Source organism: Alexandromys fortis, unplaced genomic scaffold (assembly GCF_014885135.2).
Source record: "Alexandromys fortis isolate MF-2015 unplaced genomic scaffold, M_Fortis_MF-2015_v1.1 scaffold_59, whole genome shotgun sequence".
Lineage (NCBI taxonomy): Eukaryota > Metazoa > Chordata > Mammalia > Rodentia > Cricetidae > Alexandromys > Alexandromys fortis.
In genome coordinates this window covers 9,169,366-9,185,495 of record NW_026067943.1, presented here as the reverse complement: position 1 = coordinate 9,185,495, position 16,130 = coordinate 9,169,366, and the positions used below count along the sequence as shown (strand labels likewise).

The 16,130-nt window shown below is 43.7% G+C and overlaps 1 protein-coding gene across 1 annotated transcript in view; it reads left to right on the top strand.

Annotated features, from left to right (window-relative positions):
* Window positions 1–483: 483 nt before the first annotated feature.
* Adipor2 (adiponectin receptor 2) overlaps window positions 484–16,130 on the top strand; it is a 40,558-nt gene continuing 24,911 nt past the window's right edge. Inside the window, exons 1-3 of the mRNA XM_050148317.1 lie at window positions 484–535; window positions 4,163–4,229; window positions 4,319–4,613. Coding sequence (XP_050004274.1) covers window positions 484–535; window positions 4,163–4,229; window positions 4,319–4,613 — 414 coding nt within the window. The remainder of the gene's footprint in view (window positions 536–4,162; window positions 4,230–4,318; window positions 4,614–16,130) is intronic.

Here is a 16,130-nt window from a genome sequence, read left to right as displayed (position 1 = left end):
TGGTTTCCAATGGCAGAATAAATGTTCATATTAAATATAGCAACTGTGGGCTTGGAGAGATGGCTCAGTGGTCAAGAGCATTTCCTTTTCTTCCAGAGGACCTGGGTTTGATTCTCAGCACTCAGTGAGGGATTCTCTTGTGCTGAAATTACAAGAGAGTGCCTCGCTGGGTTTTTAGATTAGAACTTAGGTCCTCATGTTTGCACACCAAGCGTTTAATAACTGGACCATCTCCACAGTCCCAAGACTGTAGAATACTGATTTTATAACAGACATTTTCAAATCATTTAACACCATGGCGTCCTAGCTAACTGGCTAGACTTGACAATTTTATCTTTGTGTGACACAGTCACAGGGGCTGATGAGGTGTTGCTTGTCCCTTAAAATTGTTTACGTATTTATTATTTTGGGTTCATGTGTTTGCCACAGTGCATGTGTGGACATCAGAGGACAATTTTTGGGAGTCAGTACTTTCCTTTCGCCATGCGAATTCTAGGATTGATCCAGGCTCATCCAGGCCTAGTGGCCCTTACTTGTGAGCCATCTTGTGGTTCTTAGGTATATTTTTGTATTTCTATGTTTCTCAATTGTTGCTAGGTTCATTTTTTATGACCCATGTTGAAATATGAGCGGCGGCGGGGCTGCGTCCCCAACACCCCGGCCGCTTGGCTAGCTCATGCCCGAAATAACAACACACAAACTGTATTCCTTTTAAGAACTGCTTGGCCCATGAACCCTAGCCCTTACAGGCTAATTCTCGCACCTGGACTAGCCCATTTCTAATGATGTTTGTAAGTACCCCAAGGTGCGCTTACCGGGAAGATTCTAGCTTACATCCATCCAGGATTGGAGGAGCTTCATTGCGTGCATCTGCCTGGGAGAGCTGAGCATGGTGTCTCTGCTCCAGCAGAGCTGTCGGGTCTCTCTGGGAGCAGAGCAGAGTCTGACCTCACTTCCTCTTCCGCCCAGAATTCTATTCTGTTTACTCCTCCCATCTATGTTCTAAGCTGAGGCCAAGCAGTTGGTTTATTATAACTTAACCAATGAAATCAACAGATTGATATATGACACTCCCACATCAGACCCACTTTATACATTATGTAGATTTCACTCTCTCTCTCTCTCTCTCTCTTTCTCTCTTCGTTTTTCTACTTTTCAAGACTTCTTACACCTTTTGAACTCTGCTGTGACCTCTTCACCCGTTACAGCCATTGTGTTCACACACACACACACACACACACACACACACACACACACACACCTACTGTATGATGCATGCTACAGTCTGAGAATTACCGTTTGCCTTAGTCAGGGCTATCACAGGACATGGGAACACTGGACAAACTCCTGCCACTGAAACCTCCATACCTTGAGAATTTATTGCCATTCATAAATTCTGACATGTGGAAAGACACAAATGTGTTTGTCTATGTTTCTGAAATAGCACACTCAAGATATTATCTATTTTTTGGCTTTTTGAGACACGGTCTCCCTATATAGCTCAGGCTGGCCTCAGCCTTCCCAGTCATGGGATTACAGGTATGGACTTCCATGCCCTGTTTGGAAATTTTAAGTCATAGACACAGGTTTCTCAACACTCTAGACTAATTTTGGTTTCCAATGGTAGAATAATGTTTCCATTAGTTATGGAGTTAATTAGTAGTTATGGGACTGGAGAAATGGCTCAGTGGTCAAGAGAACCTGGGTTTGGTTCTCAGCACACGCATGAGGAATCTGATGTCTGTCCTCTGTAGGCACTGTACACACATGGTGTACAGACATACATGCAGGCTCAACACCTACACAAAAATAAAAGTTAATCTTAAAATGTTTGTTTTAAACAGAAAACAACTTTTTCCCCCATAGGAGAAAACTGAAACCAATTTCAAACTGGTGTTAAAATTCACAATGGTATCTAGAATTTTTGCTTTGAGAGTTGCCCTACCATTTGGTTATGACTTTAGAACTTTAGAAACTTCTTCCATTTTCATTGGCTATTGACCTGACTATCACAATGGTGACTAACTCTGTCCTAGGAGTGAGTTCAGTGTCATTATGCCAGCCACAAGTCACCAAAGCTATAGTTGGGTTATGAATGTTACTCAACCAGTGTTTTGTCTTCCTTGCTAACAAATTACAGAGGTGACTCTATCAAACTGGCTGTACCAGAGGGCACTGTTGGGTCATGGTGACTGGTATGGAGTAGAAGGAAGTGTCTTTTGTTGCTGTAGGAGGTGCAGGATTTACCCATTGTGGAAAGATGTAACACCTTAAGACTGGAGAGACGGGGCATATGAGCTGGCGCAGCGGGTAAAGGCACTTGCCACCACACCCGATGATTGGACTTCAACCCCCAGACCCACATGATGGAAAGAGAACAGATTTCACCAAGTTGTCCTCTGGCTATGGCATCTGAACCCATTAAAAAACAGTGGAGGGAAGGGTTGGGGTGTCTAAGTAGGAGGTTTGTCTAAACATTCACACTGCCCTAAACTCAATCTCCAGTGCTTCAGAAACAAACGAAAGAACAAACACAAGAAGAGAGATTCTGATTCTGAAGAGCTGTAACTGATACCAGAAGACATTGAATACTGCTGAAAATCAATATCTAAGTCGTAGTCAGGGAAAGAGATCTGGAAAAAAAATCTGCTTTGGTACCATTTATGAAGCGATAAGGGTGAAGCCAGTGTGGCAATGGGACTCAGCAATGCCCCTTGGGGCTAGGGAGAGTAGCAAAGATCCCTATTAGCTGAGAAGGTGTGAGCATTTTGAGGAAATAAGGTGGTTTGTTTCATCATTATAGAAGCATCAGAAATGGCATGGTGTGATTTGAATGAGATCACTTCAGCAGAGACCAAGTGAGAGGTAGGAGGGAAAATGGAGATGCTCTCTTTTAAGCCTGTTTTAGCACAAGATGGATTGTTCCTAGAGGAAAAGTTCTTTGGTCAAAGAAGAGTCTTTAAAAAAAAAAAAGAGCTGCAGGGAAGATTTGATGGGGGTTTTGTTTTCTTTTGTTGGGGCAGGGTCTCATTCTAGCCCTGGCTGACTTGGAACTCCTCCTGTGGCCCGGGTCATCCTACAGCAGCTTCCCAAGTGCTGGGAATTAGGGTGCAAATCCCATCTGGCAAGATGGAAGGTCTTGGAAGGTGTGTTTGGTTGGTCTTTCTATCATAGCCTGTTGTCCTTAGGGCACACCTTACATTCAGCCCCAACAACCTTCTCAGCTTTGCCCTATTTCAGTTGGTATTGTGGATCTCATTTTTCCCTCTTAAGGTGGTGATGGAATCCAGGCCTTTGGATTCCATCAAGTGCTCTACCATTGAGCTATATCTAGAGTTATGGGTCAAATTAATTCCCTGCATTCGGCTTCTGCTGTTGTAGAAAGGTACAATTGTCCTTCTTGATCTTAGTCTCCAAACCTTTGTGTCTTCGTTGTTGTTGAGACAGGGTCTTATTCTGTATTACCAAGTCTGGCCAGGAACTTGCTATGTAGAACAGGCTGACCCGAAACATGCAAGATTCTCCTGCTTCAATCTCTCTAGAGCTTTTTCTTGTTGGGGAGCTTTCCATGTCTGTTTCCCCCCAACCCCCATCATCAGACTTCAGCTTCTCCCACCTATTGTGGTCCAATGGCAAGGACAACAGGCTGCCGGCATAGGCTTCCTCTAAAATCTAAACTAAAGCTTCTGAGTTGAATAGGTACTAAGTTTTGACCTAAAGAGTGTGAAAGATACATTCCTCTTATAACTGAACTCGAAAAAACCATTTTTCTCTGCAAATCAGCGCCTACATTTCCTTGATCTGGTTCTTAATAAGGCAGAAATAGGAAAGCTCACTCGTCGCAAATCACTCCTTCTGTGTAAACAAGACAGAATGCTTAAGTCGTTTGTAAGCGACCATTACTTTAAGACCATCTAAAATAGTTTTGAATTAGACATTTTAAGGGTTCATACATATCTTCTAGAAGTAGTAGGGCATGGCATATTCATCATACGTTAATACAGTAATAAAAACAAGCCCTACTGTTTGAGGAAGAGTTGACTAAGGCTTTCGGAATTCCGAAACCTTCGCAAGACGACGCCTAGCATTATGTTGGTCGCTGACACAAACACACTCTCCAGCCCGAATCTTTAAACTCTGACTCGCACCCACGGACATCGAGGGAAGCACCCCCGGCCGCGGCGGCCCATCCCGCTGCCGATCTCTACGGGAAACGTCGAGGAAGCTGGGTGAGTTGGGCCAGGAGCTTTCTGCCCGCACTGTTTACATTGTGTTCCCGGCCGAACCACAACTCCCAAGATGCACCGGGGTTCTAAAGCCAACGGAGGGGAGGCTTCCGGTTTAGACCAGCACGGCTGCGCACGGGGTGTGGTCTTACTGGCTCGACCCGCCTCGTGCGATGCGCGTCACGGCGACGCGCGGGCGCGGGGGCGGGGAGACGCGGCGGCGGCGGTGGCGGCGGCGCGAGCACAGTCCCGACGCGGTACCGCGGTGGCGGCAGCGGCGGCGGCGGCTCCAGCGAGCGGCCCCCTCCCTCCGCGCCCCCTCTCCCCTCCCCGAGGCGCTGCTTCTCGAGGCGCCGGAGCCGCGCGACTAGGCGGCGGCCAACTCGGGTGAGGGGCTGTGGCGCGAGCGCGGCTTCCCAGGCTCAGCAGATTGCTGGGGTCGGAGGGAGGTGAGGGCTGAGGGACAGGTGTCCCCGGCGCGGGCCGGGAGCGCGCGCCTGGCCGGCTCTGAGCTTGGCCGGAACTCTGACCGGCGGCCGCGCGCCCGCTGCGGGGACCCGAGCGGCGGCCAGGGCGGGGGGGTAGGGGTGGGGGTGGGGGGGCGGGAGGGGGTGAGGAGGGGGCTGGGGCCGCGCTCCGTGCAGCTGCGGTGGCGGGCGCCTGCTGTCCTTTGCCCCCCGCTCCGACTCTCGTCGCCTTCGGGGCCGGCGTTCCCGTGACGGCCCGCGCCGAGAATGCTCCCGCCCCAAGTCTAGTTGGTGTCTTCTGCCACTTCTAGGGATTTCTCCAGCCAGCCTTGCTTCGGAGGGGTTGCGCTCAGCGCTACTTTTCCAGCCACCGGGACGGGAAGGTTGTCCTCACCTCTCCTTCGGTGGCGCTTCTGGCAGCCACGGCGGGACAGTTCTTGGGCCGGGTTCCTCAGCTCCTTTGGGTTTTTATCTGCCAGTGGTAGCTTGCTAGGGAATTGCTGGTAACGGTTCTAGACTAAGTTTTGAAGACAGCGTTGGATTAGACAGTTGATGCATTTCTTCCTTAGGCTTTTTTGGCCTTGACTCAAACGTTTGCTTTTGGAGTTTGAAAACTTTTTGAGTGGGTTGGGCAATGAATTTTTTTTTTTGGTAGAGTACATGGCCAGTTGGGATTTGATAGGTACAGTGCTTCAACCGGGGGGTTTAATATTTTAGTAGGACGATCTTTTAGATTTACTTTTTTTCAGATGTCTCATTTTAAAAAAAGCTTCAAACAATTAAAATTATCAGTTTATTATTGTATGTGCTCATTGTGTGTGTGTCGGGGGGATGCGTGTGTCCATGGTATGCTAGTGGAGGTCAGAGGGCAACTTTATAGAGTTGGTTTCTCGTCTATATTTATGTGGGTTTTGGGAGTCAAACTGAGGTAGCCAGGCCTTAAAATTTTGCATAGCAAGGTCCTTTACTCGCTTAGCCATCTCGCCATGTTTCATTCTTTCATTATTATCGTGACTCTATTATCCTAAAGCAGACTGCCTACCCCTACTCACCAAGAAACAAGTTAAAAATACTGCCAAGTCTTTATTATACTTAAAATTATTAGATCATAAAACTCTTCCCAATTAAGTGGTTTCTCCCCCCCCCCTTTTGGAGTGGGGGAGGTGTTAACAGGTTCTCACTCTGTAGCCCAAACATTTGCCTCAAACTAACAATCTTGCTTTAGCCTTTTGAGTGTTGGCATGAGTTGTCTACCAAGTTGGGCCCTAGTGAAAAAGTTAAAAGGAACTTCCCTCAACCTAGCTTTTTTGTTGTTGTTGTTTTTTGAGACAAGCTGTATCTGTGTAACTCAGGCAAGCCTTAGATTCTTACTATTGCCTCTGACTCCAGAGTCCAGGTATTATGGAGAGATGGTCTACTCAAAACCTTTTATTCTCTTTTGAAACATGGTTTCACTGGAACTCATTAGTTAGACCAGGCTGGCTTGAACTCAGAGATCCACCTGCTTCTGTCTTCCAAGTGGTGGGATTAAAGGTGTGCACCATCACCACCACCACTCAAAAAAAAAAAAAAACCTCAAATATTTAAAGGGGAGTTATTTGTCAGTTCTAAAGTTTCAATTGTCTTTTTACCAGAGGCTACCATAAGATCTTGTCGCACATCCAGCTCACTTCTGTCCCGCCTGTAGAATGTAGTAGTGCTGACTGTGAGTGAACTCTGACCCAGAATTATTTCAGCAGCAGGGACTTCCACAGTAGGCCTTTACAGGTTGGTGGTAAATTATGAAATTTGAGAGATTCAAATTAAATATGGAAGATATTTTCCCCAGTGTCTGTCTGTAACTGGCTACCCACCAGTTAATATTTCAGGCTTTGGTCTACTTAGTAGCAGATTTTATCTTCTGTGGATGAGAGTAAGATTTCCAGAGCTTAATGAGTTTGTGTTTTTCCATCCTTGTGCTCATTGTGTAAACTTCAAAACGGATGGATTTTTTTTTTTTTTGCCCATGAGTAGTATCAGTTTGTGTAATACACTTAGTATAAGTCATGTTTTGTTTTCAAAAAGGAAAATACTTTCATTTCCTTTATTTTGGAGGTTGACTTAACAGTTTCCAGGTCAAGTCTTGCAGGCTGCCTGTTGTAAATAAGGTTTTACTGGGATATAGCCACATGCAGTTGTTTAGGTAGTATCTGTGCCTGCTGTTGTGGTACAGAGTTGTTTCATAGTTGGCACAGAGACTCAATAGACTGTAAAACCTGAAATTTTTATTATCTAGCCCTCAAGAGAAAGAAGAAAGTGTGGTGGGGGCTGCTGGCTTTGTTTGTATGTGCTGACTGCTAGCCTAGCTCCAAGTTCAGTGAGAGACAGTATCTCTGAGGAATAAGGTGAAGAGTGATGGGCCAGAAAGCCTAATGCCCTCCATGGTGTGCATGGGCATGGATTCATTCCTTCCCTCCCCCTGACAAGTGGGGTGTGTGCACCCACACAGTTAGTTGTTCTTTGTTTCTATTTTAGTCTATCTCCCTTTGGGCATTCTTGGATGGTCAGTTATTTTCTTTGTTGTACTTTGTAGATTTTTCTGAAAGTTACTGCAGCTTTGGATCTCTTACTCCTTGGGCATGTTTGGCTTCTTGGAGGTTTCCTGCTGCATCTTTCTGAAACAGAAGTCCTTAGCCACCCACTCACCCTTGATGTCCTTGTCCAAAGTGGGACTCCCCTGCCATCAGCGTTCTCGTGCTTTTTCACAGCCTTTAGAACTTGGAATCTAATCTTCAGCATTCAGTTCCCATATTTTTTGCATCTTTGATTTTATGTAGACTTCTGTGGGCTTGCCCAAAACTTCCAAGGCAAACATTTGAAGATTCAGAACAAACGTATCAAAATAACAGCATACATTATCACTTTGGGGGCTGTGTATGGTGGGGGAAGGATAATGAGAAGGGGGTATATGTGACCTAGAATCACCATCACTTTTTTAAAATCTTGTTTTATGCCAGACTAAGTCTTGAGCAAGTCTTTCAGACCTGGCTAGAAAACACTGGGCTGTTAGTTTTTGTTGTTTGTTTGTTTTTTAAATAAATATGTGTGGCAGGCATTATTGTTTAGGGAGCATGCATTCCATGGCACACATTTGCAAGTCAGAAGACAACTTTGGAGTCCAGTCTGTTCTATTTTTATATGAGTTCTAGGGATCAAACTCAGGTCATCAGGCTTGCTCACCAAGTAACTGCCTCTATTACTGCTGAGCTGGCCCTATTATCACTTTTAAAAAAACCAAAATATTAATATTAATTACTGCTGTTAGGATTGGCCTCCCCCCCCCTTTTCTTATTTTTTTTTTTCTGACTCTGAGTCTGGTCATTTAGCCTAAGTATAGCCCAGGCTGGCCTTTGGACTCTTGAAAGTCTTACCTGGCCCCCTTGAATGCTTGGATCATTGGCACTGTGTCCAAGTGACAGAATGTAAACAGAACTGCTCATTCATTTCCCAGCCACCCAGACCCAAATAATCACACAGAAACTATATTAATTATAACACTGTTTGGCCTGTTAGCTCAGGCTTCTTATTAAGTAACTCTTAAATCTTAAATTAACCCATTTCTATTCATTTATATTTTACCATGAGGCTCGTGGTTTGTTACCTCTTGCTTTTTGGGCAGCTACATGGCATCTGCCTCTTTTGGCAGCTACATGGAGTCTCTTTGACTCCACCTACTCTCTATACATCTCCTCCAGCCTGGCTGTATTCTGCTCTGCCATATACCGAAGCCGCTTCTTAACCAATGGCAATAAAACATATTCATAGTATACAGAGGGGAATCCCACATCAACAGAAATCTTGACTGACTTGGTTGGTCACAGTTATAAACTGACTGATCATTGGAACTACTAGGTGATAAAATGCTTAGGCAGCAGCCAGAAGTGTTGTTACTTTGTGTTTGTGGAGACAGAAGACATAGACATTAGGAAGCTTATGAATTCCTACCTCTCTGGTGATGAGCTATGCAGAGCTTTATCTTTATTTTAAACTCCTTAGAGGCTGAGTGTGGTAGTACAGTCCCAGCTCTTGGAAAGTGGAAGACAGGGGATCAGGAAGTCAAATTATCCTTTGGCTATGTAGGATGATCATACCAATCTGGAACTCATGAGACCCTGACTCAAACACCAAAAGAGGGATGGTGGCATGGTTCTAGAGATTCAGCTTAGTAAAGTGCTTTCCAGGCAAGCATAAGGACCTGAAGTCAGCTTTGAGAACCATATAGAGTAGTTGTGCATGGTGACTGGACAGGCGGATCTCTGGGGTTTATGGGCCAGCCTACAGGCATAACTGTCAAGTACTGAGTGAGAAACCCTGTTTCCAAAACCGAGATGGAAGGCTTTCAAGGAATGACATAGGAGGCTATCCTGTGGCATGTGACTGATACTCTCACATCTACACATAATACCTGCAAATATATGAGTACTGATGCTTTTGGTTCAGGGAGATAGTGGAGAGAGAGAACCCTTTTCTACAAGTTGTCCTATGACCCACATGTACACCCTGACACACATGCACATACATTTACAAAATAAAGTATTAAACAACCTCCCAAACACCCTCCTAAACCCTCATGTTCTTTAAAAGCAAAAATGCTTTACATAGACTTTTTTAGTTGCTTTGGTGGCTTTTGGGCAAAGCTTTGGGGATTGTAAATCATGTGAATAGTTGAAAAATTAGAGCCATTTTTTTCTTAATTTGTGTTTTGGACATGTTCATAATCTTTTCAGCTTCATGTTTTGTACCTTCTTCCCCATGATATATTATGATAAGGTCTGTTGCTCCTTTAGCCTTGGATTTGGAGGCACCGTCTGTTTCTCCTTTCTCTTTCCTTAGGAAAAAGTCACAGCAGTGAGTTCTGTGTAGTATTTCCTACCTGTGACCTCAGCACTCTGTGTGCTAAGGCCTATGAATTGAGAGTTCTGGGCCAGCTTCACCTAAGTCACAAGACTGTCTCATTTAAAGAAAAGTAAAAGGCAAGGAAGCAACCACTGTCTTAGTGACTTAGAGAAACATGCAGTTGTAATAACACTGTCAATTTTGACATTGCATCCAGAGAGATCTCGGCTGTACTTACATTAAACGTCAACATGGCATTCATGAAATTGCATCTTCATTCATTTTGTTATGTTTTATACTTGCATTCTTCATATCAGTCATGATAAAAATATATAAAATTTGAGAAACTCATTAGAGCACCTAGGAAACTTGATTATTGGAGGAATTCTTCAGTGTGATCATAGCTTTGTCAGGTGTTGCTGCTAGAAGGTCCGTATATCAGGCATCATTGTAGGAAAGCAGGTGGCCAGCTCTTGAGGAAAGTTACCTAGATGATCTGGGGCAGCAGTTCCCAGCCACCTGTAAATACCAGGCGCTCATGTTTTTGCTGGGTTTATTTGGTTGTAACTTGATTTCTCCACATTGAATTTCTCCCATCTTGGCTGTGGCATGGAATTGTGCTTCCCGATGTGAAGTAGCACTTGGAAGCTCAACAGGTGATGCTATATTATATTGACTTACAGTAGTGTATTTAAAAAAAAAAACAATGTTTATGGGTTTTGTTCTATGTCAGTAAATTGTCATCTGCCCTGTTTTGTTTGTTTGTTGTTTTGGTGGTGTTGGTAATTGAGTACAGGTCTCTTGACACTGACCTACATCTCTAGCTGCTGCTGCTGTTTTTGTATTTTATTACCTTTTTGACGTAAGAGTCTTATGGGGTAGCCTAGGCCTGGCCATCAACTTTGGATTCTCCCATTTCAGTCTAAGTGCTGGAATTACAACCATGTGCCAGGTATTACCACCTCTGCCCCCGCTTTTCATAGTGTTTTTGTTTGTTTGCTTGTTTTATTTTGACACAGTCTCCTGTTTCCCAAATTGGCCTTGAACTCAGTATATAGCTAAGGATGGTTCTGAAACTCCCAATCATATTGTTTTCGTCTCTGGGCGCTAAGAGTGCAGGTCTGTGCCACATCCCATTAATTTTTTTCTTAGAACTTACCACGTAACTAAGGTTGGCCTTGAACTCATGACAACACTACCTTGGCCCCAAGAGTATTGTGATTATAGATCTGAGTCATCACACCTGATCATACACTATGAATCTAGTCATTAGTCTTAACATTTACTCTAGTTTTGATAGGCATTTGAATTGTTGCCAAATCAGACCTGGTGGTGCAAGCCTGTGATCCCAGTTATTTGGGAGTCTGAGACAGCAGAATCACAAATTCAAGGCCTAACTGTATACTTTATTGAAACTGTCTCAAAAAGTAAGAAGAAAAAGTGTCGGGATATATAACTCTGGTGTGTAGCTGTTTGTTTGATTTGGGGGAAAAATATTGAGGACAAAACTAAGCCCTAGAAATAAGAATAGTGATGTGGAAGAGGCATCACATGTGTCTTGTAAAACCTCACACATGGTGTCAGTGAAAAGGCTATTGAAACCTTGGATGGTTAGATTGTCTGACATATTGCCTCTTTTAAATCAGTAACTTATGAATTATATTTAGAATAATAAATCTCACTTGTGGTTTAATTAGCTGGAGTAGGTGCAATAACTGTTCCAGCAGGTATTGAGGTGCACTTGGAGCCATGTGCTTGGTTTAGATCTGATTTAGGTTAAATGCTGAAAAAATATGTTTAAATCAAGAAGTTGTTTAGTATAAATCACAGACTGTGTGCTCTATGAAGGTCCTTGGCTGTTCAACAGCCCCATGGGACAGTCGGTGGACAAAGACGGCATCTCCTGTTCAGGACAGAGGGTGTGTTGTCCACGGCCTCAGTGGTGGATCTGGGCTGGGGGCAAGCTCCTCAGCTGCCACCGCCAGCAGTGGCCAGTGAGCTCCTCAGCTCTTTCTGCCTCGGCTTCTCCACCTGACCAGTGCTTCTTCGAGGACAGAAAAAGCAGGACCCCAAAGTCAGCCAGTAGCAGCTGATCGGGGCCACTGTGTGGGAATTCAATGCCTGAATGAGCACGGCATAGCCACCTTTGGCCAGAGCTGCCAGAGACTCAAGTAGCCCCACATCGGGCACCAACTGTAGCAGTTGGCTTGATTTGGGAAATAACCAGGCCAGCTTAAAGATAAACAATTATATTTTTAATTGTTATAAGGGGAAACTTAAATCACAAGAATGGGAAGTCCGAGTTCCACTGTGTCCTGCGGGAATCACCCAGAGTGTATGCACCTGGTCTGTCCCAGTTTTTCTTCCTGGGCTTCAGGTAGCCACACCTTAACTAGGTTCCACTTCTTAAAGGTGATTGGTTAACAGAGCTTCCCCCATCAGTGGTACAGTGGTAGAGAACTCACCTAGTATGTGTGGGGTCCTAGATTTAATCAAAACCAAAAACTACCAAAAACAATCAGAATGATTCCAATTTTTTCCTGTGATAATATCAGTGCTAGGGCCAGCTAGGTGACTCTTCAGGTAAAGGCATTTGCTGCCAAGCCTGATGACCTGAGTTTGATCTTCAGGGCTGACATGGTGGAACTCCTGCAAGTTGTCCACGTATACTCTCACAACTAAATAGATGTAATACCCCCTCCCCCCCAAAAAACCCTAATACTACATTGAACATTCCTCATCAGGACTTCTTGCTCTTGTATTTAAGATATTTGGTGGGTTGGTGATGGTGTGTGTGTGCATTGCTGGAAATTGAGTTCAGGGCCTCATATGTGCCAGGCAACGTATTCTGTTTTTGGAGACAGGGTTTCTGTGTGTGATAGAACCCTGGCTGTCCTGGAACTTGCTTTGTAGACCAGGGTAAAGCCTCGAACTCACAGAGATCCACCTGCCTCTGCCTTCTGAATGCTGGATTAAAGGCGTTCATCACCATGGGCTAAGTGAGCACTCGTACATGTACCTACACTCTCAGCCCTGCAAATGTTTTTTCCCCCTCAGACACAGGGTCCTGCTCTATATTCCAGGTTGTCCTTTAACTCAGTATGTAATCCAGTTGATTTTGAACCCCAATTTTGCTACCAGAGTGCTGAGATTATAGACGTGTACAGCCCTACAAGTGCTAAAAAACCGTATGGGGAAGCGTTCGGGGTGTGGTGTCAGTGTAAGGTTAAGACAGAAAACATACGCAGGAGGTTGGATTGTAGGCAGTTAGGCAAAATGTGTGAAGCTGAAACTGTTTTGTATATGTGTATACTTACTGAGTTAGAAATTTGGTCCTTTGGGTTGGGGATTTAGGCCACTCACCACTAGTTTAGAGAAAATACTTGAGTCAGGAGTGGTGGCCCCTACATTTAATCCCTGAGGAAGAGGCAGGCAGTCTATAAAGTGAGTTCCAAGGCAGCCAAGGTTACATAGGAAAAACCTTGTCTTGAAAAACAAACAAACAAACAAAACAGAACAAAACAAAACAAAAGGAAAAAGAAAGAAAATACTTAAGCAAAGTGCTGTTTTGTTAAAAGCCAGGTATGTTAGTTGTTAGGGTTGTCAATGAGATAACCATATTCTAAATGGCTCAAACAACAAATTTGTTTTCTGAGTCCAAAATTCCAAGTTTAAAATGTCGGCAGATGGGCTGCTTCTCTTGTCTTGATGGTGTCTTTATTCTGGGCATGCATCACTAGTGTCTTTCTCTTATAAAAACATCAGTCAGATTGAATTAGAGCCAGGCACCCCCACCCTCTCCCGATTTTTTTCTGGAGACAGATTCTAGCTTTGTAGCCCAAGCTGGTCTGGAGTTCACTGTGGAGACCGTGCAGGCTTTGAACTGCCTCCTGAGGGGGATTAGAGACCTAGCTATCACACCCCACACCCAGTCTAAGGGCCCTACTCCTACTTCTTCAGTTAGTTTTAATTACCACTTTAAAGGCCCTTTGTCTAAATATGGTCATAGAGCCTAGAGAGATTGGCAGAGTATTTGCTGTTCTTCCAGTCTCAGGGTATCCACTGCCCTCTTCTGGCCTCCTTGGATACTGCACACATGGTGCACAGACGTGTAAAAATGAAATCAAATCAAACCTTATGGCATAAGGTACTGGGGATTAGAGTTTCAACATAGGAATTTTGAAGGGATATGTATTTGTACCATCAAGGATTTTCTGCTGTGAACTTTACCCATGCTGTTCAGGTCATGAATGATGAAAAAGATAGTTTTTGGGGGGGAAGGCTGGGAGATAGGAAGATAATTTCAGGAAAGTCAGGCACGATGGTACAAGTCTTTAAAAATAACTCTTGGAAGATAGAGATAGAAGGATCAGGAATTCAGTCATTCTTGGGAGCCAGTGAGGTGGCTCAGTAAGTAAAGGCACCTGTTGCCAAGCCTGATGGCTTTATTGTAATTTCTTCAAATTGTCCTCTCACTTCCACATGGATGCATGTATGTGCCCCACCCACCAAAATAAAGAAATGACCATAATTAAAAATAACATCCCAGCTACATAGTAAGTTTTAAACCAGCTGGATTTTGTAGACCTTATCTCAAGAAAACCCAGACGCAGAACCTAAATAAGTGATGCCAGAAGGAAGGTAACAGCCAGTAAGACTTTAAACAGCATAAATTCCTCCTACCATAATTGTTAGGAGGAATGAGGTCTGCTGTATTTAGGTAAAAGTGGGAAAATTAGCCTTTGCCCAAAAGGAGACCTTTACCTGAGAGGTAAATGATAAGCGAGGTCTAATTAATTTCACGCCAAGGCCTGTTTCTAAATCACGAAGCTGGTAAGATTGCTGTGGGAGTTGGCAAATGCTGAAACCCTAGTACTGAGAACATAGAGGCATGAGAATCAAAAGCCTCAGGTACATAGTAAATTCAGGGTCAGACTGGCTTTAAAAAGTGATTTATTTTTATTTTATGTGCCTTGGTGTTTTGCCTGCATGTTTGTCTGTGTGTCTGATTTACTGGAATTAGCGTTATAGACAGTTGTGAGTTGCCATGTGGATGTCAGGTCCTCTGGAAAGAGCAGCCAGTGCTCTTAATTGCAGAACCATCTTGCAAGCCCTGAATGCAGATTTCTTAAGAGGAGCCCTAGAGCCAGAAAGAAGTGGGTTGATATATTGAAATTGTTGAAAAGCAAAGCAAAACATGTATTTACCAAGAATTTCTGTATATTAGAACTGTCAAACATAAAGCAATTAAGTCATTTCTAGAGAAACAATTGCCGTGAGACCTGCTGTATAAGAAATGCCAAAGGAGAGCCCTTTGAGTTTTAAGTGAGCCACTGGCTGGTAACTTGGAGAAAATGGTGTGTGTTAAATGCAAACCGTGTATGGATATTTTAACAAGACGTCATAAAAAGGAACCAAAGAAATTTTGAACAATATAATAGCAGAGTTGAGGAAGTCACTAGAGTTTAGCAGCTTGTAACTGTTGTTCTCTATATAATTCGTCTGCTTTATAGGATTACAAGATGAAGGAATAAAATAATTATCTATATTCATTTACATCCATTCATCTACCTATTTGTTTATTTATTTTAGACAGGTTTTGTAGCCCAGGCTTTGTAGCTGAGGATGAATCTGAGCTTCTGACCCTGCTTCTGCCTTTCAAGTGCTGGGATATAGACTTGTGCCACCACACCCAATTTATGTGGTGATAGAGATGGAGGCCAGGACTTAGTATATGTTAGGCAAGCACTGCCAACTGAGTTATGTTCCTAGCCCCAAAGATATAATTTGTTACTTCAGAAACATAAAGCAGTGAATGAGTGGGGAACTTTGTTGCAGTGTGTTTATAATGCAGTTGAAATTAAATTCATGTCTTAATTTGTTTTGTGTTGCTATGACAAAGTACTTTAGATAGGGGAAGAATAGACTTATTTTCTCATAGTTCTCAGAGCAAGGAAGCTCAAGATTCAGGCACTGGCAACTTTGGTGTGTGATGAGGCTGCTGGTTCCAAGAGGGCACTTTTTGTTCTGCCCTCTGGAGAGGTGTATTCTTGCAGTAGTAAAGGGCTGTACTTTACTGTTGTCTATTCCTTGCAGGTTTTTGTTGTTGTTGTTGTTGGAAACTGGATGTTAGATCATCTGAATACTTGTTGCACCTTCCTTCAAGGTTACTGTGCACTTGTTTATTTGCTTAGTGATTAACAGGCTTATTTTAGTGAGGTCTGTTTACCCCTTCTGTATCCTGCACCACTTGATCCTGGAAACCTGACTGGGGCAGCAAAGTTTTTGGTAACCTTAAGGTTAACCTAAATTGCCCCCTCCCTTTTTTTCCTCATTGTTCTACAAGGTCTCACAAAATAGCCTTGATTAGTCTAGAACTTGCTATGTAGACCTGCAACTCACAGAGATCAGCCTGCTGTGGTGATGTACACTTTATAATTCTATCTAGCAGTTGGAGGCCAGCCTGTCTATGTAAAGAGTTCAGGGTAGCCAAGGCTACACAGAGAAACCCTGTTTTGGAAAAAAAAAAAACAAATAAAAGAAGTGTGCTACCGTGCCCAGC